At 46.8% G+C, this 19951-nt stretch overlaps 1 protein-coding gene across 2 annotated transcripts; it reads left to right on the plus strand.

Annotated features, from left to right (window-relative positions):
• Positions 1 to 10662: 10662 nt before the first annotated feature.
• On the plus strand, positions 10663 to 15671 carry dusp6 (dual specificity phosphatase 6). Of its 2 annotated transcripts, XM_029523820.1 has the most exons (3): positions 10676 to 12006; positions 12292 to 12726; positions 13932 to 15671. In XM_029523820.1, the coding sequence occupies exons 1-3, from the start codon at positions 11604 to 11606 to the stop codon at positions 14243 to 14245; spliced, it is 1152 nt and encodes a 383-aa protein (XP_029379680.1). In that variant the 5' UTR covers positions 10676 to 11603; the 3' UTR covers positions 14246 to 15671. The 2 variants fall into 2 exon arrangements, with proteins under 2 accessions (XP_029379681.1, XP_029379680.1); XM_029523821.1 differs by lacking the exon at positions 12292 to 12726 and having other exon boundaries at positions 10663 to 12006.
• The last annotated feature ends 4280 nt before the right edge of the window (positions 15672 to 19951 follow it).

Raw genomic sequence — 19951 nt, forward strand, 5'->3', positions numbered from 1 at the left:
GCAGCGACGGCGGTAATCGCTGCATCCCGGGCATTTGGCTAACAGCTGTCGGCTCTCAGCGTGCAGCATCCGTCTGCTCGCTGTCGTCGTGTGTCACTGTCACAGATGAAAAGAGTTTCTGCTGTTACTGGATGTAAACTTGTCTTGTCTCTGCTGAATAACATGATCTGTAGAGCTCAAGTGATTTAAAAAAAAAAAAAAAAAAAAAGTTGCTTCATGTAGGTTTGGTCTTAAGATCAGCGGACTTAAATCCACTTTATTGCAGTTTGAAAAAGTTTTGTGATAATTGATATTTGGAAAAGACATAAAGAGACCAGTTTAATCAATTAAAAGTAAAGTATTATGTTTTGTTTTGTTTTTTTTACTTCATAATAAAGTGGAACTACGTCTGACCAACATTATTATACTCAAACTGTGCCTCAGCAAAGTGACCCAACAGGACGCCGTCAGATTTCAGCAGGCCTCCAACCTGATTCTATTTTCTTCCTTTCCCCCCAAAATTTCCACTGATTGTAAAACATCATTCAAAACAACTGCGCAGCAACAGCAAGTGACAGTTTTACAGCCGAGGATTAAACCTGAGCCTTAATGGGCTTTTCATTCCAATAAAGAAGTGCACGGAGATTAACCTGTAACTTTAAATCTGTGTGGCTGACACAAAACATTCACCACATTTTATATACGAAGGCTAAATCTGAATTATGGTACTTAAAACAAAATTGAACCGATAAACAAATAATTCACATATAATTCTCAGTTTTGTGGCTGCTGTTTCCAATAATGCTCAGATTAAAACAGCCAAAGTAGAACAATGATATACATTTTCAAAACTAATAAAACAAGAGTTTCTCCTCAGGGAGACACTCAAAGTTCAGCCGCTCTGACTGAAAATGCTGGATCACCTTTCTCTGAAGCTGAACTGACTACATCCTCTTAGCTGCAGCAAATGAACCACTCTCTTCAAAAACCCTGAATATTATTTATCTTCAGAGCCGTTTAAGACTCCCGGCTTTGTGCTTGTTTCTTCTCTGCCGCTCGTGGGGTCAGAGGTCACCTCTATTGCGAATTGTTCTCAAGGGGGCCGGAGTGGAGCGAGGCCTGTTCTCCAGGACCGACTCGAGACACGTGTGTGTGTGTGTTACAGGCTGGGTGGTCCACAGCCCTGCCATGATTTTTCTTTGGAGGGGGGGCCTGCAGCTCTTGTTGGGCAGAGTGGGTTTTGTTTTGCTGCGTAGACCCGGGCCCTGTACCTTTCGCTAACATTTGCAGAGTACCTGAAACCCTTCACAGAGCCGTGTCAGTGGAACGTGGGGTGGAGGGGTTGTGGTTGGGGGAGGGAGGGGGGGGGGGAGGGGATTCATGTGGCTGTTGCCTCGGTTAGCTAGTTGTGGTCTAAGTTGTTCCACAGACAGGACAAACACTCTCAGAAGAACCTTTGATGTAAACAGAAGCAGAGTTTGAATACGTCTGACAAAACGTGGGCTGTTCATCGAATTTCATCTTTCAAAGACTTCATTCTTCTTTTAGGAGCATTAATTAAGTACGACAACAACCAAAGGAAAGTGGTCACTTAACCGAAAGTGTGTGGACGCTTTAGCATCAATCGATCAGGTAAACTGTCTGTTGAAATCCAGCTCTTGTGGTTTCAGACCTTCTATCAGGTTTTGGAGGTCGGGTGGGATTTGCTGTCAAAAGGTCAGATTCAGAGTCCGTCTTCCAGGTCCTGGTGCATCCCAACACCCCCCCCCCTCGACTGCACTCGGTCCTGGTGCATCCCAATGCCCCTCCCCCCCCTTTCAGTTTGTCCCAGTAACCATATGCTCAGAGTAATAACTCTAACAGCAGCCTAATTAAAGGGGCCTCCTCACTTAAGGTCACACAACAACCAGAAAATCAGCAACAAACAACCGCATAATGGCCCTCTTCCTGCTCGCTGTCCCATCATCCCCGGCTCTGGGGGGTCATTACCCACGCTGCTCCGAGGCCTCCTTCCTTTCCCAGTGTTTACCGCATTCCTCCCATACTTGCGCCTCACTTACATGGGAAGCTCCAGACTGTGCGAGGGCTACCTGTGTGTGTGTGTGTGTGTGTGTGTGTGTGTGTGTGTGTGGATGAAACAGCTGTCGAGGAGCGGGGGTCATGTCTTGCCTGAACTTGTGCGTCTCGACTCATTTCCTGGTGTGCGGTTGCTGCGTTTTCTTCTGGGGGGGGTTGTACAGAAGTTTAGAGGAGGCCACGTGGCGCCGGAATGCAACAGGCTCAGACCTCGTCCTCCACAATCACGCCGTGTTTTGGTGTCTTTTGTTCAGTCGCAGGAAATAAACTTAGATGAAACTTCTTTGAAGACACTTCTGGCTTTCTGTGTAGGTAGAAAATGTCACCTGGGGGTTTGTAGTCAAAGCCAAACTGGTTTAGACCTCCTCATGTGGCACAGCCACGTCTCCTATATAATGCTTTGGGGGTAAAAACTTATTGACCTAAAACAAAAAAATGCAAATATTCACCAAAACTATAAGAAATGTGGCTCTAATGAGACTGCTAGCTTTCCATTTAGATGAATTTGCTTCTAATGCACAGACAGGAAGTCACAAAATCAGTAAAATGCAGTGATACAGAGTATTTTCAAACCTGATGTTGGGTTTTTTGGCAACATGTTATTTGACTGCTGTCTCCTGGATGTTTGTGAGGAAGAGGTGAGACAAATTTAATTGTGTCACGTTGCGGTTGAGGTCGGGTGATGCCGAGTCTCGCATGTCTGCCTTGTTTATGCCACAGTTTAAAATTACAGTGACACAATGACCCGTTGTGTTGGCTGTGGACACACCCGTGTTGTCTGCATGCTCTACATGACAATCTGCACTTTTCCAGTTGCTGTTTCAGTGGAAAGTTTTATGTGAAAAAATAAATGCTGAAGTGACAGCCAAGTCTGAGAAAAGCTGATTTGATGTACTCTTCATGAAACCGATCGCTTCCTGTGTGTGTGTGTGTGTTTCACATTAAAAGCCTCTCAGGAAAGAGAGGCTTTTAACGCGGAGCCTGCAGTAGGACAAACAGAATGCCGGATGTGATCATGTTGTCGTACTGATGGAAATGATCAACCATTCGTCAACAGGAACGTGCATCCAAAGCCCAATAACAAATTAAAATGGGCTGGGCTCATTTTTGGTCTCTAATATGTCATATCCTGTTTCACATGATGTGAATCCAGAGCCAGCCGGAGTGTGCCCATGTCCAGCAGGTCCTGTTTTGACTGTTGCCTGTATACTGAGACCGCTGGCTGACATCTATATGTGTCTGTACAGCTGGTTAGAAAGTGACGCACGCCGTCTCCGTCCCTCAGCGGCCTGACGAGGAATGTCAGCGATGTTTTGCTAACAGAAACAAAGTGGGTCGCTGCAGGAGAGATGACCTTTTTCGGACAAACTGTTACACAATGCTTTGCATAGTTTTCTGCACTCTGTGTGTCTCTTATTGTCCTACAGTGTCTCCTGGCCTGTGTTCTTTCTTTCTTTCTTTCTTTCTCCTTCTTGTTTCCTCTTGAAATGGATGAAAAGAAACGCCACCACCACCATCACAGTTTTCATAGCTCCACATCATGACGACCCCGCCCCCACCCTCCTCCTCCTCCTCCTCCTGTCTGTGTTTCCTGTTTTCTTCATGCTTGTACTCGTCTGTTTCCAGCAGGTCTGTTTGTTTGCAGGCCTGCTCTCGAAGGACGCCCTTCAGCCTGACACTTCCTGTTTTCACTGGACCTCAGAAGTCAAAAGTGCAGGTAAACAGGCCTCTCAGCGACAAAACAGACACATCACCTGCTGGTGGAAAACACAGCCTTGCCAAGACGCTCTGGATGAAAATTTCTGTCATTGTGAATTTGATGTTAAAATCAGCTCGCTTGGTCCGTGCTAACATTGTTTTTATTGGCTGCAAAAAAGTTAGTGTCTCATCAAAACTGAAGCAGCCTCTGGGATCATCTATAAAACCACATTAATATTTGCCATATATTTCCACTCCTCAAAGGTTACAAACACACTAATGATGTTATGTAATTCAGAGAGATTATCATTCCGTCTAAAAACATCCGTCATCCTCTCGCCATCTCACAATAAAACACAATGACCGTGATGGTAGATAAGCTCGTGTTGCCAAAATAAGGCGGATCCGGGTGCCAGTCTGCATGCTTACATTTGAGCAGCAGCCAGTGTTTTTGGATGAAATGGACATTAACTTAAAATATTTGTGTCACAAATAACACGACTGAGATTTGGATTCATTTTGTTTTGTGTCATTGAGGTATTTCTACGGTGTTTTAAAAATGTTACTTAAAAAAAGTCGTACTCAGTATCTGTTGTTTTTAATCAGATTTTACATTTTTTGGAACTTTTAGAAATGCTCACTAACCAGCCTGGAGGGAATTTTGGAAGTTCTGCATCAGACTTCATCCCTTTACGGTGTTGCTCTTATGTTAGCATGCTAACCAGCTAACTTTCTGATACAGAGTCACTGTGGTATCTGAGCTCTTATTGTGAAAATGTAGGGATCATCAAAGCTCTTAGGAAGGTTAAGTTCAGAAACTGTATTCATTTAATGTATAAATGACAGCAGCAACTGTGTGTATAACCTAACCTGAAGGGAGGTGGACAAGTTTTTGATAATGACCTAGCATCTTATTATATACCTGGAAATGGTTCCTTTTTCATTTCCTCTGACTCTTACCGACTCCAAAGAGGAAGAAGCATCATGACATCCATCTTCATTATGATAAATTCAGGAAACATCTTCAATCTGAGCTCAGATGTACACGGCTCTGGTGTTAAACATGCCAGGGAACTTCGGGGGGCAGCTGCAGCAGCAGTGAGCCTGTTTTGTGTCTATATGAGTGACAGAAATGGGCCAAAGGTGGAGGGAAGTGGACACCCAGTGAAGGGGAAATCCTCACACACACACACACACACACACACACACACCATGTGAGTGCAACTCTTTATTGAAGCTGACCAAGCCCTCTACACAATCCCCAGCACACACACACACTCTGAGGCAGGAGAGCAGCAGTGAGGCGATGCAAAGCAGAGACAGAGTGATGGAGGTGTTGATAACACTGGAGCCGCTATTGTCTTCACAGAGCTCAGACCGGGGTGTGTGTCTGTGTGTGTGTCTGGGGCTGTCACGAAACAGCTGCGGGGAACCTCTATGGAAATCAGTGTGTGCGTGCTTTTCTCTTACAAAGCGATTCACAAAAAAGTCCCTGCCTTATCAAACCAGAAGCCTGATTTAGATCATTATAATAAACAGAATAATGATAACTAGAAAAGATTAAATATTGACAACATGTATAAATCATTTTGTAGACGACTATTTCTGGATGCGTGTGTGTGTCTGAGGCCAGAAAAGCTGACTACTAAGGAGGAATGTGTGTGTACAAGCATGAGTTTGTAAGAGCTAGACAAGTTTGCACAATACAGGAAGTGTGCGCCCACTTGTCTGCCACTCCGTGTGTGTTTGGGTCAGGATGTGTGTGTCACTCAGGAGCTGTAAGTGTAAATGTGGAGGCCTGATTTGAATGTGAATGGTGTGAACGGGTGCAGGAGGCTGCAGCTGACGACGGGCTGAAAAGCTCCGAATCTCAGACCTGCAAAAGCTGCTGAGAGTTTCACCGTGTGTCCGCGCCGATGAGCATTTGTGTGTTTAGATTGTGTACATGTGGAAAACTACACCGACCAATCTGGAAAGAATCTGTCTGTGTTCCTTTCAGCTGTGGTGATATGAGTGACATCCAGCCTCGAGTTTTCGGAACATGTTTCAGTTTTAAAAACGCATCTCTTTTGCCACATTTGAAGATTTTGGTAAACGCTGCTGGGTTTGAGTTTAATTGCAGTTTGCAGAATGAGCTGTCGGGGCCATCGCGTGCTGCTCACCTGTGGGTTTGTGCGTTTGTTTGTGTGTGTTGCTCTGGTGAGCGTTCCTGCCACTGCACAGATAAAATCAGGGCGATAAGCGACGGAAGCATGTGGTTGTGGTTGTTCGCTGAGCAAGGAGCCGGGCAGCTCCACCTGAGCTGAGAGTCGACGAACCTTCGAGAGGAACCGTCTTCGTCTTCCTCGTCTCCTCGTCACGTTCCTTTGACTTTCATATTGCATTGTCTTCGTCTTTGTGCTGTGCTGCGTTTTGCGTCACTTTGCATCACGGGCCGGTGCACGCCTCCAGAAATTGACCTTTGAAGAGGCCCGGGTTGTTGACTGCTGACGCACGATTTCCTCTCCACGCACTTCATTAAAACAGCAGAGAAAAGCAAATAGGTACAGATATGCGATATGATATGCAAATGGATCGTTAAAAAAAAAAAAACAAAACAGAAGGTTCTTACAAGGACAGTGAAGTCGGATCTGAGGAGAGCTTTTCGGCACAAACCTGTGCTTGATGTGTTACGTTTTTTTGTGGCCCCTTATTAAAATATAATCCGTATCTGTGTTCAAACTGGGATGACACCATATCGAAGGCGTATCTTTGGCAGCTTGTCGACTGATGAAGATGATGCATCTTTGAGTTGCTTATTTCTTCCGGTGTGTCAGTGGGAGGTAAGTTGCGATGCAGCAACTAGACAGGAAGATAACCGAGTGACACAAATTTATCTGCAATTTCTTCCCTGCTGTCTTTGCGATAAGATTTAAAAAATAAAACGTTGGTGGAGGGAATCACATGTTTCCCTGATACACGTGTCAACTCCAAATTGTGAAATTGAATTGTTTGCTTTAGCTGGGTTTTTTTCTGCGTGCAGTCATTGTGTGTATCACCGCTAATGCAGAATGCCCCATTCCTCTTTTAACACGGCCAGACTTCCTTTACATCATGTGTACAAATACTTACAGACGCTCTCTCATTGTCTGCCGTCTGTCTGACTTTGTGTCGTTCTCACACAGTAAATTCCGCGATCAGCCTGCACTCACTTCCTCCATATGTGTCACGGGCCTCCGTCTTCACTTCAGACAGGTCCAGCTCCAGACCTGATTAGTGCATGCGGTGAGTCTTTGTTTGAAGACAAAGGATTTCCCTGTCTGAGACGAGCAGCCGGCAGCAAGGAAAAAAGGAGGTGGGAGGGCGGGGGGGGGATTAGCCATTCAATGAGAGTGAGAGGGGGCCGGGGCCGAGGGCCGACTGACCCTGCTCTGTGCTCACCTTCAGACGACAGGTGTTTCCATTTGGACCTGTTCAAACCTGGTAGCACGAGTGTGAGCCGGCTTTGGTCTTCATGCTTGAGAGTTTCAGAAACTCCAAACAGATACAAAGAAGTCAAAAAGAGCTGTAGACCGTCGAGATGAATTTTTTCTGTCTGGATCTCATCAGGAGAACAACCTCGTCTGTAATCTGTAGATTTCTTTCTCTTCTATTAGCAACCTGAAGAGTTTTCGCTGCCTCCCCGTGTGTGCGGAGGAGTCGGGTCCACATGCAGAGACCCATTTTAAATCCAGGTGTGAGCTTTCCACTTTCTGGATCACCCAAGAGGCACGTTAATGCCGGGTATTACCGCGGCCTTTGAGCCGGTAAAATGATAGCTGAAACAATTCTGAATGTTTACGTCAAGAATCAATAAAACACAAGAACTGGAACTGAAACTTGAGTTTGTTTGTTCCCAAAAAAAAAAAAAAAAGTCACAGCTGACTGGAAATTCTCAACAAACTGGAACTAACCTGCAGTAATGGAGAAGTGACGCTGACCTTTGAACTCCTGCTTTTGGTCTGCAGGTAATTGAAGCTCATTCTGCTCGTTCATCTTCGATCATTAGGTCAATCAGTGTGGAAATGTGAGGTGATTGTGATGTAAATGAGAGACGGGGGCGAGGGGGGTCAAAAAAATGAAAAAGCAATGAGAGGAAAACGATTCATTAGAAAAAGAAACAAGAACAATGTGGTCATGAAGTTCAGTCAGAGATCTGGAGGAAACAAAGGGAGCAGAACGACAGCAGGGAGGAAACTCTGGGGCTTTTTCCAGGAGAGGAATAAAATATAAACATGTCAACAGGTTATCGAGCGTCTGACCGCAGAAATCAGCAAAAGGTTGGGCCGCCTGCTCGGATTTACAAATCATGAACAAAGAGACCACCATTTCTTCATTTCTGTCATTTCTCTGAATGATGTGAGTGGTTTATCTGCACTTCAGATTCAGACTCAGTTCCTGACATCTCAAATCAACGCACGCTCAAGAATTTTTAACACAAAATGCATCAGTAAATATTAAGTCATGATTTCTTTCTGCTGTTATTTAAAATTAAAAAAAGCCACAGACGTTCTTCAAATAATAAACCTTTGTTGGTTTGGCCTTTTTATTGAGGCATCCGGACATTTGACATTTGTCGTCACATCTGATGGAGGCGAGTGTGTAACTGTGTGTAAAATCAGCACTTTTCTGGCATGTTTGATGTGATTGTGCGTCTTCAGTTCGGGACAAAGAGCGTTAAGGGTGAGAGAGGAAGGCCAAGACGGAGCCAAGGGCAAAAAAAAAAAAAGAAGAAAGGAAGAAAGAGGCAGAAGAAAAGGACGAGCAGCAGGGAGGGGGTCATAATGAGGGGTGGGAGGGGGCATTTGTCGGTGAAAGAAAGCAGAATTCATTTGAAGGTGAATAGAAACAGCTTGGCTGCTTTTCGGGGGGGGTCGCAGGGGCCAAAGGGCCAATGTTACCACCAGGGCCGCTACACGCTTCTTATGCTAACCCTGCCTGCAGAGACACACACGAGCAAACGAGAGGCGTCTGCTCAGAATGTGTGTGTTGTCTCATGAATCCAATGACAGACCTCAGGCCGTTTGTTTCCACCTGTAGGAGGTTGATGTGTTTGGATCGCTGCCCGACGAGCACCAACGCTCTCCAACGACTTCACTGCCTTCTGCTAAATGTCTTCCCTGCTTTAACGTACCTGCTGCTAAATTGAAAAAGAGGACTTTAGGCCTTCGTTATTGCCTTAATTCTGTTTTTCCGACTTGGGTCACAAATGAACCAGTAATGGAAAACGGCTTTCGTCTGTTCTGCGTGAAAATGTGCCTAAATTTAAAGATGCTGCACAACAACGAGCAGCAAGTGATTCGGCTCGTAAAGACGAAAACGAATAAACCTGCAAAGTGCACGACGGAGAAATTGGTTTTGTTTTTTTCGTCCTCACAGAAACAGACTGAAGATCTATCTGTGAGGATGTGGCTAATGGTTTGACACACATATCTGAAGGATTTTATTTTTTATTTCTTTTCAACTTTCCTGCACACGCCAGCACTTTTCATCCTGCTACATTTAACAGACACCAGCAGTTCCTGTGTAGAATCATATTTTCCCGTAAATCCAATGAGAAAGTGAAATTAAACCCTTAGTGGGTCCCTGAGCAGCACCGGGGATGACCTGCCCCCCCCCCCACCGTGTTCGGATAAAAGCCTGCAGCAATGTATCTGCCCAGCATCTTGTCAGAGGACGTTGTCAGCTGCCTGATGAACTCCTCCCGCCCACAGATTCTATCTAACTACAGATCTGCATCATGTGAGCGAGACAGGATGTGCCAATATTGTTTACAGGAAGAAATTCAACTCTGCTGTCAGCGATGGCTGCACGTTTGGCTGTTGGGTCGCTGCAGCAGGAGCTACACTTCAGCTCTCTTAGAAAGGAAATGGATTCATACATACTCCATTAATCTGTGCACACACACACACACACACACACACAGAGACGAACCTCCCTGTTGGATATACGTAGGAATCTACATGAAGTGAAGTAGAAGTACGTTTCCATATTTTAATCTTTTTGTTGTTTGTTTTTTGGTTTGTGGCCCTCACAGTAATACACAACATGTACTTTAAATACACAATGCATCTCAATCAAAACAAGAAGAAGCCGGCATCAGCTCTGAAAACCAGGACAACTTGAATAAAGAGTGATGGATGTGACGTCGCTGACCGGTGGCCAAATAAAACAGACCAGATTTTTATTTTCTACTTGATTATCATTAAATGTTTTTGTTTTTTTTAATCACTTTCCTGTTTGTCGCTGCATATTGTGAATCTTAGAGTGGAAAAAAACAAACAAACAATGAATATCATTTATCTTAGGAAGGTAAAACACAATATAATTTCCGTGTTTATCCCTGCAGCGTGAAGTTCATTAGAGGCCCGGAGTCTGGACAGGTCATATTAAGTCAACAGGCCACCAATAAAATAACCTGCTGTGTGTGTCTACGCTGTGATAACAAAAACACAAGACACAACTGCTGGAAATGAGCTTTTTGTTTACTGGGCTGTAGTTGTGTGACGGCCGTTCAGCGGCCGAGCGAGGTGATGATGGGCGGGGGGGGGGGGGGGGGGGCAGATCCTGTTGATTGGTGGGAGATGGTCCCAATCTGTGTGTTAATGCAAAAGCACGGACACAACTACGTCCAGTGCTGCTGTGTGAATGTCACGGTTGTGTTACCTGCTGATATTACTGCAGTTTCCTTTTTCTTTGAGTAGCACTGATCTTGCAGCAGTTGTTATTTTAGGCCCTGACCTTTGACCTGAGGCGTCTCCAGGTCTGTGACAAAATGTTTTGTTTTGGGTTGTTTTGTTTTTTTTTTTTTTTTGTTAAAATGTGACAATTTCATTCATTAATTTGTTTTTTGTTTTGTTTTTTTCACGAGTGAACATTCTTTCAATCGGTTGTTCTAATTTTGCATCAATGAGTTAAAGGTCTCCGCTTTAACTTTCTGAATAACCTGATTTGTTATTATGGTCTCAGACTGCCAGCGCTCCTGTCTCTCCTTTCCTCCCTTCCTTCCTCCCTTGCTTCCTTCCTTCTCCCTGCAGTTCTTCTGTTTGTTTGCACTCACTTGATCCGGAGCGGAAATTCCTCTCCGTTTTTATGAATGACAAACTCATTAACAATTCATCAACACGGGGGCCGCTTCATCCGGCCCCCGTTGCCAAGGCGACCGCCTCTAGGGCGGCTCTGATTGGCCGGCCGGCCCGACGTATCCAATGAAACGCCTCCGGTTTGTGGCCATTCAGCAGCCTGGCGCCGCAGAGAGCGCACAGAAGCCGGAGCCCGCAGGAGCGTCGACTCACAGCGCAGACACACACAATCTGCAGGCTGGGGCAAGTCGGAGATACCCCCGCCTGGTTGATACCCACCACCACCACCCCGACCCCGCCGAGGAGTGCTACAGGAGCGGAGCAAGGCGGCAGCAGCGGAGCAGGCCGGTGTGACTCATTGATAAATCACCGACCTGAGGCATGAATGAGAGTCCGTGAAGGGAAGCGATCCGTCTGGTCCCGGAGCGCACGGGACATCCGGAGGGAGAATTCATTTTTATCCTGATTATTTATTTATTACATTTTTTATTTTTATTTTTTTATTTTTTTTGCGTTTTGACTTTATTCAGATTAGATTTTTTTTCCCACCTCCACCTTCAGTGGCCGGTGTTTCTGAGAGAAGAAGCCCGCAGATCGATCGGTCGCTCGCTGCTGCAGCCAGGAAGCTCTCCTCTGCACCCCCACCCCCCCTTTTCCACCTACCTCCCCTTGCCCTCCCCAGCTTTCTCTCTCCGAAGAGCACGGTCCCCCCCCCCCCACCACCACCACCACCACCACTCCTGCTTATAAATGCTTGACAAGCTCAAGCCCGTCGTCCAGCTCGACTCGGTTATGGCGATCAGCAAGACGGTGGGCTGGCTCCGGGAGCAGCTGGAGACGCGCCGGGACGCGCTGCTGGTGATGGACTGCCGGGCCCAGGAGCTGTACGAGTCGTCTCACGTCGAGACGGCCATCAACGTGGCCATACCGAGCCTCATGCTGCGGCGGCTCAAGAAGGGCAACCTGCCCGTCAGGTCGCTGCTGTCCGACGGGGAGGACCGGGAGAGGTTCGTGCGTCGGTGCAAGACGGACACCATCGTGCTGTACGACGAGTACAGCCGGGAGTGGAACGAGAACGTGGACGGCGGCTCCGTGCTCGGTCTGCTGCTGAGGAGGATGAAGGACGAAGGCTACAAGGCCTATTATCTGGAGGGTGAGTGCGGCTCATTCACAGGTTACTGCCCGGCTCTTCATTCACACCGTGTTGTTGTGATTTTATTTGTTGTGCGCACAGACTGGAGATGGTTGATGCAACAGACGAACATGAATTTAAAATCTTGTTTTGCTTTTTATGCAACATTTTCTGACTTTGTTGCTATAAAACAATAATTGCATGAAACTGCAGTTTTTTCGTTTTGTTTTGTTTTGTTTTTTTGTTTTAAGAGTAATGTGTGCAGACCTTTAACGTGGGCCCGTTTGCTTTTGCTTCTTCTTGCAGGGGGCTTCAGTAAATTCCAGGCCGAGTATCCGGCTCTGTGTGAGACCAACCTGGACGGCTCCCACAGCAGCAGCTCCCCCTCCGCCCAGGTGCTGGGCCTCGGCGGGCTGCGCATCAGCTCCGACTCCTCGGACATCGAGTCCGACATAGACCGGGACCCGAGCAGCGCCACGGACTCGGATGGCAGCCCGCTGTCCAACCCGCAGCCCTCCTTCCCGGTGGAGATCCTGCCGCACCTGTACCTGGGCTGCGCCAAGGACTCCACCAACCTGGACGTGCTGGAGGAGTACGGCATCAAGTACATCCTGAACGTCACCCCCAACCTGCCCAACCTGTTCGAGAACGCCGGCGAGTTTAAGTACAAGCAGATCCCCATCTCGGACCACTGGAGCCAGAACCTGTCCCAGTTCTTCCCCGAAGCCATCAGCTTCATCGGTGAGTGGAGAGCTGACACACACACACACACACACACACACACACACACCTTCACTTTTAGGCCCATTGATTATCTCTTATTTCGGTGTCAGTCCAGGATTTCCACTTTAAATCCTCCCATGGAGACATTCTGTGTTTGTTATGATTTATTTATTTTTCTGAGTGGAACTAGATAGTGGTGGTGGTGTTGTGTTGGAAAAGGAGGAGGGGGGCAATAATCTCATTAATGTGATATGTGTTATCAATGCCAGAAAGTTCTTAGGTTCTTATTGTGCAATTGAGATTAGATGAGGTGTCCCTGGCTGTGGTCTTATCAGGCCATCAGGCAGGGACACGCAGAGTGGGCAGATTAAGGCCATTGTGTTGGAGCAGGGCAACACAAGGCTGCCTCTAATGGCGCGCAGGCTAAAACGCACTGTTTACAAATGACCTGACTTCAATGGAAGACATCCTGGCTCGTCTCTTGTCCCCGGGTGCTTGTGTAATTGCGGCACAAAGGGCGACGTTGAAACAGGAGAGCGGGGAGAGTGGACGAGGGGAGGGCGGTAATTCGAGCGCAACAGGAAGGAAGTGGCATTGAAAGTAATCTAGGACATGGTACTGCCCCCCCCCCCCTTCCCCCCTCCCTCTTTCCTCCCTCCACATTACAAAAGGAGCCATTTACAGGCCCTGTTGACATCCTGTTCGCCTTGACAGGGTGCCCTCATGACTCCTACGTTTACACGCCCAAATGGCACCATTGTTGGAGTAACCCTAGCGAGCGGAAGAATGGTTTAATAGACCGTAATAGTCAATTTCCCAGCCGGCTACTCCAGGCCAAAAAAAAAAAAGGGGGGGGGGGCACAAAAAACAACCCAAAAACAAAACAAAACACAAACACAAAGACTGTCTGCTCTGGTTATGTTTGCTGCTGATCCAGCTCCTGTTTGTTCGCTGACACGCCTGGGAGATAGTTGGGATAATAACTTCTGCCCCTCTCCCTCCTCTGAACCGGCTCCGGCCTCCAACACAGCTCCACTTAAATGTCACAGATGTTTATCACGGGGGGGGGGGTGACTGCAGTTTTTGTCACCTACACGTCTGAACATCCTGCATAAGCAGTTCATGAAATAAAAAAAAAAGGAGGGGGCAATGTGTATGTCTGAGGCGTGTTGGTGATGTTGAAGAGGTCTGTAACCTTCCCTGCCTTTTTGTCTTCCTTCCAGACGAAGCCAGAGGCCAAAAGTGCGGCGTCCTGGTCCACTGCCTGGCCGGCATCAGCCGCTCAGTCACCGTGACGGTGGCGTACCTGATGCAGAAGCTCAACCTGTCCATGAACGACGCCTACGACATCGTCAAGATGAAGAAATCCAACATCTCCCCCAACTTCAACTTCATGGGCCAGCTCCTGGACTTTGAGCGCACGCTGGGCCTGAAGAGCCCGTGCGACAACCGCATGGCGGCGCCGAGCCAGCAGCTCTACTTCACCACCCCGACCAACCACAACGTCTTCCAGCTGGACCCCCTGGAATCCACGTGAGGCCGGCCGCGGGCCGCCACCTCCTTTTTTGTGAGCCTCCTTGTTGGAAAAAGCTGCAAAAGTTTCTCTTTTTTCCGCCGTCTGCCGTGCGACTGGGCCCCTGACGTTATTGATACAGCTGGTTTGAGGCGACAGCTGCCGAGCGCAGTTACTGCGGGGCCAAAGCTGTCTGGCCGAGACGCAGCTGCTGTTGACTAAACGAGGAGAGACGGTCAAAGACACGGACAGAAAAAGAGGAAGCGAGTCGTTTAAAGAGTGCAGATAACTTTCTACAATCCTGTGTCGCTGTCGGACTCCTGAGGTCTTTTCTCTCTTTTATCGTTGTGTCTGAGGAAACTTCCAAGCGGTTTGTCGGACAGCTGTACGTTATGCTTCAACGTTCTAGGCTGGTGTGCCAAAGATACGTGATCGTTAAACAGGACTGATGAAAATGTTTTTGCTTTTTTTTGTGTGTTTTGGGGTCTGGCACTGGTTCCCCAAAGACTTCAGGGGGCATCGTCTCCCTCGTCTTCTGTGAAGACTTGCCTGTGCGGGGCTGAAGCACCCCCACTTCAGATGGCACACTATGTACCGGACTCGATTTTGCATTTGTGGAGTCTTTTCAAACATTTATACATTGTGTATATATCTTAATATAAAAGACTATACGGTAAAAGCCTTGCTCTAGTATAAACCCTTTGCAACAAGTGGGTACTGAAGATTCTCTCTGCTTATATAAAAAGCTAGAATATGATACAAACCGCGTATTGATTCACATGTTTAAGTTTAATTATGCCAAAAATCAAGTAGGCTTTCCCAAAATTGGGGAGAAAATTGTGTACATGTGTAATATATTTGATTATCGCTTTACGTGTGAATTCAGCCGACCCGGCCTTGTTTTTGCACCCGCCCTCTCACGAATCAAAGTCACTTTGGTTGTTTGCCTTACTTTTGCACCCAGAAGGTTTTAGGTGCATTATCCTTCAGAGAAAAACTCCTGAATTTCCCAAACTTCATGCCACCCCAGAAATCAAACCAAACCTTGAGCTTATTATTATTATTTTTTTTTTTTTTTTTTTCAATACGGCACCACATGAAAGATAACTATTCCGAGCTGTTGTCTGGATCTCTGAAGGCTAATGTGAGTAATCCTGATCTGTGCATAAGAGTTGAAAGTCTCTGACACGCGGACAAAGCAGGAGGCTTTTACTTGCCTCGACTCTTCAGGGAAAACTCTGTGAAATGCAGTTTTTTTTGTCAAGATGAGAGAGAAATGAGCAAATCCAGAGCTTTGGACGGTTGTGTTGCCCCCCCCACGCCTCCTCCAGCGAGGAGGCTCTTTTCCAGAGGACGCCAACTCGGTGACCTCTGCCCCCCTTCCTCCACGCTCCTCTCTTACGAATGTAAAGAAAAGATAAGTTATTAATAAATTGCTATTTTGTCTACACTTCATGCTTCTTGTGCCTGTTTTTCCCTCCAACACACCTGTCTGCAGTCACATCAGGCTGAGTCACGACAACAACAACAACAAAACGGACACCATGATTCACTGAGGTTATTCACAAAGCTCTTGCTGTAAATTAGCACGCCTCCCACTTCACTTTCCAGTTCAGACTTAGCACGTCCCGTCACATGACGCTTGTGGCAATCATTCACGAGCCGTAAAATGCTGCTCAACAGGTACAAAGTGATTCCAGTCACGTCGTAAACAACCAGACCGGTTTGTCCAGCTGCCATTCAGCCGCGAGGGCTTCGGGTTCACACAAACAGTGCATCTCGGGCACTTCCTGGAGGCGGGGGCGGTCAGAGAGACACCTGGATACGGTGTCACTTGACAGCAACGTGTACCTGCTAAGACCTGGAGGCTCGGAGGAGAAAATGATCCTCGTGACGAGGCTCATCGTGTTCTTGCACAAGCAGCGACCTGCAGAGATCTGCCGCGCCAACAATCTCACACACTCTGATTCACAAAAGCAGACTTGTGAAAACCAAAGTGTGTTGATCCTCCGGAGCCCGTGGAACTACAAACCTGTACATCAAAGTTTATGGGCCGTCGATAGGTCTGTAATGAGACTCTGAATCACAGAAGCAGCTTCCACTAAAGCGTTCAAACCGAGTCGACACAAACAGCAGACTCGCTGAGAGTCACTTGGACGGTTAAGAGCAGCGGAGGGAGCAACATCCTCTGAGTTTAGTCTGAAGTTTCACGAAGCTGACTGACAGGAAGCGCAGACGAGGTGAAACATAAGTGGACCACACTTCACTTTTTTTTTTTTTTATATTTCTCCTTCACATGCAAATACATAAAGAAAAGATGCAGCGGAGGCAGGAAGGTGAAACCTTGACCCAAAAATGACAACGCGAAAGAACCGGAGCAACAGAAGTAGTTTTTTTTTTTTTTTTTTGTTTAGACTTAAAATACAACAGCTGAACAAAGCCGGTGAATCATTGGCGATGTAACAAAGGGCTAAACCTGAACACTCATGTCCTGACGTAAATGATTTATAAAAAGACTCCTGCATTTCAGTAGCTGCCAGCCCCCCCACCCACTTTGCCCACTTTCCAGTTCAGGTGATACTTGTTCCATTTCCATGATAATAATTTCATAATAACACAACTCCTCCGGTCCAACTGTAACACATCTGTGCAGTATTCTTTCTTCCTCTTCTGGTTGCGCAACACATCCTACTTTATTTGATTTTATTAGATTTTTTTTTTTAAATGCACGCCTTTTTAATTTCTTAACTTTTTAACTTCTACTTCTTGTTTTCCCCGCTGAATTGGAGAGCTGCTGCCTCCATTTTGTTGTAACGATTCTCACTCAATTAAGTGTCTAAGAGAGTCCTGATGCGCCACATTACCCATGAGAATTTCCACGAATCGAGGGGCCAAAAACCAGGAAACAGGAATCTCCCATTTATCTTCACGGTGCTGTACATCAGCGATTTGTGCTGCACACAGTGCTGCTCATTGTACAAACTCATCCACATTTGTGTTGTGGGCAGATATCTGTGGAGGGATGTTACACTAATATTTAATGGCACCATCATTCATCAGCCCCCCCCCCCCGTCTCCTGCTCGACGCTCAGGGTCACAGGGTTCGCTCAACGCTCTGAATGGATGGAGGAGATTAACACAGACGTACTGTGCAGGCGATAATGGTCTCTAACACAGGAAGGAATCCAATATTAATGCATCTACACTGCAGAATAAATATGCAGACTCTCTCCAAGAAATGCTTTCACGCCATATTTGTTTATGTTTCCTGAGGTCTCGGACTGACGCGGCGATAAACTGGCTAACATCAGTTGTGCTGAAGTTAAAGGAGCAGTGTGGAGGATTTAGTGGTGAGAAGTAGTGAGGTTGAAGTTTGCAATTAACCGGCTCTGCAGGCATGAAGGGCAACCAACGTGTTCAAAAACGCCTCCCTGGAGCTCGTGTCCTACGCGGGCTTCTGTAGAAACATGGCAGCGTCAGTGGAAAATATGAAGGGCTCAATTTAAAAAAACAAAAAACAACAAAGATTTTTAGTTGGAGCTGATTTAACAGTGATAATTTAATATCTGCCTTTAGAGCCGACTGTCAGCTAATGTTCTGTTACAGCGCAGGACGTTTAAATGGAATGAAGTGCTGCAGTCCCTCGAATAACCACAACAGCCAAATGTGACGTTTGACCTTTATCAAATTAAAGATAAAAACGTGACTTCCATCGCATTAAGGCTAAATATTCAGTTCATGTGATTGTTTCCTGTGTGCTGCCGACACCGTAGCATGAAATTCAAAGTGACTCTGCGGCTGCTGCAGGGGATCGAACCTGTGAGCCTTCAGGGGGGGTAGAAGACCGCCATCAAACCGAGAGCCGAGCCTGGGAAGGTCTTATTCTTAGAACAGGTTGGTGTGATGTCATGGGAGGACTGTCATTGACGAATGCTGCCAGGGGGGAATGTGTGGCACGCCGACCCCCCCCCCCCTTCCCCATTCCCGGGGGGGGGGCTCTCATGGCTTTTCTTCCTGTCTGCGGCTTGGCCTTTCGTGGCTTTAAAGCTGGGGATTAAAGGCCACAGGAAACTACCAGGGCTAATTTTAGACAGGTATGTAGATGGTCTTGGCAGACCCCATCAGCACCTGCATCACCAGCAGCCCCGGCCATACAGGGATCTGGAAACACGTCGGCCCGGGTCACGGCGAGGGCCGCCGGGGGTGTCGGCATGTGGACATGTGGTCAGATGACTGACAGGCCTGGAGTTAAATGTACAGTGGCGAGGAGAGCAAGTGGCCATTCTGACTAGAAATAGCACCGCATTAAAAAGAAAAACACAACGGCCTGCACCGCTTCAACTTGGAAATGATTCAGGAAGTTGGAGAAGACGCCAAAACTTGGACCCAAAAATTTGCAAAATAAGCGGCCGGGACAGAAATGCAGGAGTGGGACAAGTTTGTACTTCTGTTAAATGTGTCGAATGTCAAAACGGGTTAAATGATTTAACACCGAGCACCTTCGTCGACTTCAGTTCCACTCTGATCTCCGTTGTCTGCAGTGGGAGCTGCAGCAACACAGTTTTTCCGCCTACACCACCTTTTCTTTTCTTTTGGAGTAGAATGAAATAGCCAATTACAAGCAAATACTGCAAGAATAACAAGCCAACTGCTATTTTGGCTGCTCAGTCTTCCTGCAGGAACGGCGAACAGCCCAAGGTGCTCGCTAATAACGCCACGCTCCAGTTTGAGCGGCGAAGTTGCCAAAAGCGTGGGGAGATTTTTCCTCCGAGGAAAAGCGAAAGCCAAAAAAAAAAAAAAAAAAAAAAGAGAGAAACTTTTTCTGAAAAGTCTGAAATCAGCAGCCTGGAGAAAGAGCCGGTTTAATCCAAGCTGATTGATTGGATCAACTTGGATGTTTAGCATCAAAACTCGTCCTGCCGTGGAGCGCCGCTGCCCCAGTTCCCACTGGCTTTTTGGTCATGACAATAAAGGCGAGAGGTTGTGTGGGGCTAAACTTGGCGCGCCTGCTAATCCCCTGCTAACGGTTCCTGTCCTTCTTACCCCAGAGCGACAGCGTGTTGACAGCAGCCCCCCCCCACCCACCACCCTTCATCTGCCCCCCCCCCCCGCCATCCACCCACCCACCTGTCTCATGTCACACTGCTTCCCTCTCATCCACTCCAGTAATTTCCTGTTGCCCTCGCTGATCATGTTACAAGTTCCAAAACTGCAAAGGCAGACACACAAACACACACTGCCAAGGGGCTCATTCTCAAAACACATAGAAAATGGAGCAAACACTCTCACACTGACAAACACACAAACACGCACACACACTCTCTCGAATGCCAGCCATGCTATCATTTCCACTGCCAATCCTCACAATCCCATCACACTTTCCTGCTCTCTCTCTCTCTGAGCAGATTATTAATCCAGCTCAGGGAACAGGCTGTGACCAAAAACCTCATCGGAAGCAACAGATGGAGCAGCTCACAAAAAAAAAAAAAAAAAAACACAAAAAAACAACAACAAAAACCCCAAAAACACTTCCTGTCTGTGGATTTACACAAACACACACACACACACACACACAGTTGTGACTTCCTGGAGATTATTCTAACACATCTTCACTTTAAACTCTGACTTTACTTTTCACTTTCCTACCTTATGTGGATCTTTGTGTCCTGATAGTGTAGCTGTAAATAGATATGTCCCTGAAAAATGAGTAACACACACACACTTCCTTAT

The sequence above is a fragment of the Echeneis naucrates genome, chromosome 16, assembly GCF_900963305.1.
Source record: "Echeneis naucrates chromosome 16, fEcheNa1.1, whole genome shotgun sequence".
In the NCBI taxonomy this organism is placed as follows: Eukaryota; Metazoa; Chordata; class Actinopteri; order Carangiformes; family Echeneidae; genus Echeneis; species Echeneis naucrates.

Bases quoted from the DNA above. Each gene is read 5' to 3' on its own strand.
- dusp6 (XM_029523820.1), top strand. From the start codon at position 11,604: ATGCTTGACAAGCTCAAGCCCGTCGTCCAGCTCGACTCGGTTATGGCG. The intron at 12,007-12,291 runs GTGAGTGCGGCT...TTCTTCTTGCAG, and splicing joins CAAGGCCTATTATCTGGAGG to GGGGCTTCAGTAAATTCCAG. The intron at 12,727-13,931 runs GTGAGTGGAGAG...TCTTCCTTCCAG, and splicing joins CGAAGCCATCAGCTTCATCG to ACGAAGCCAGAGGCCAAAAG.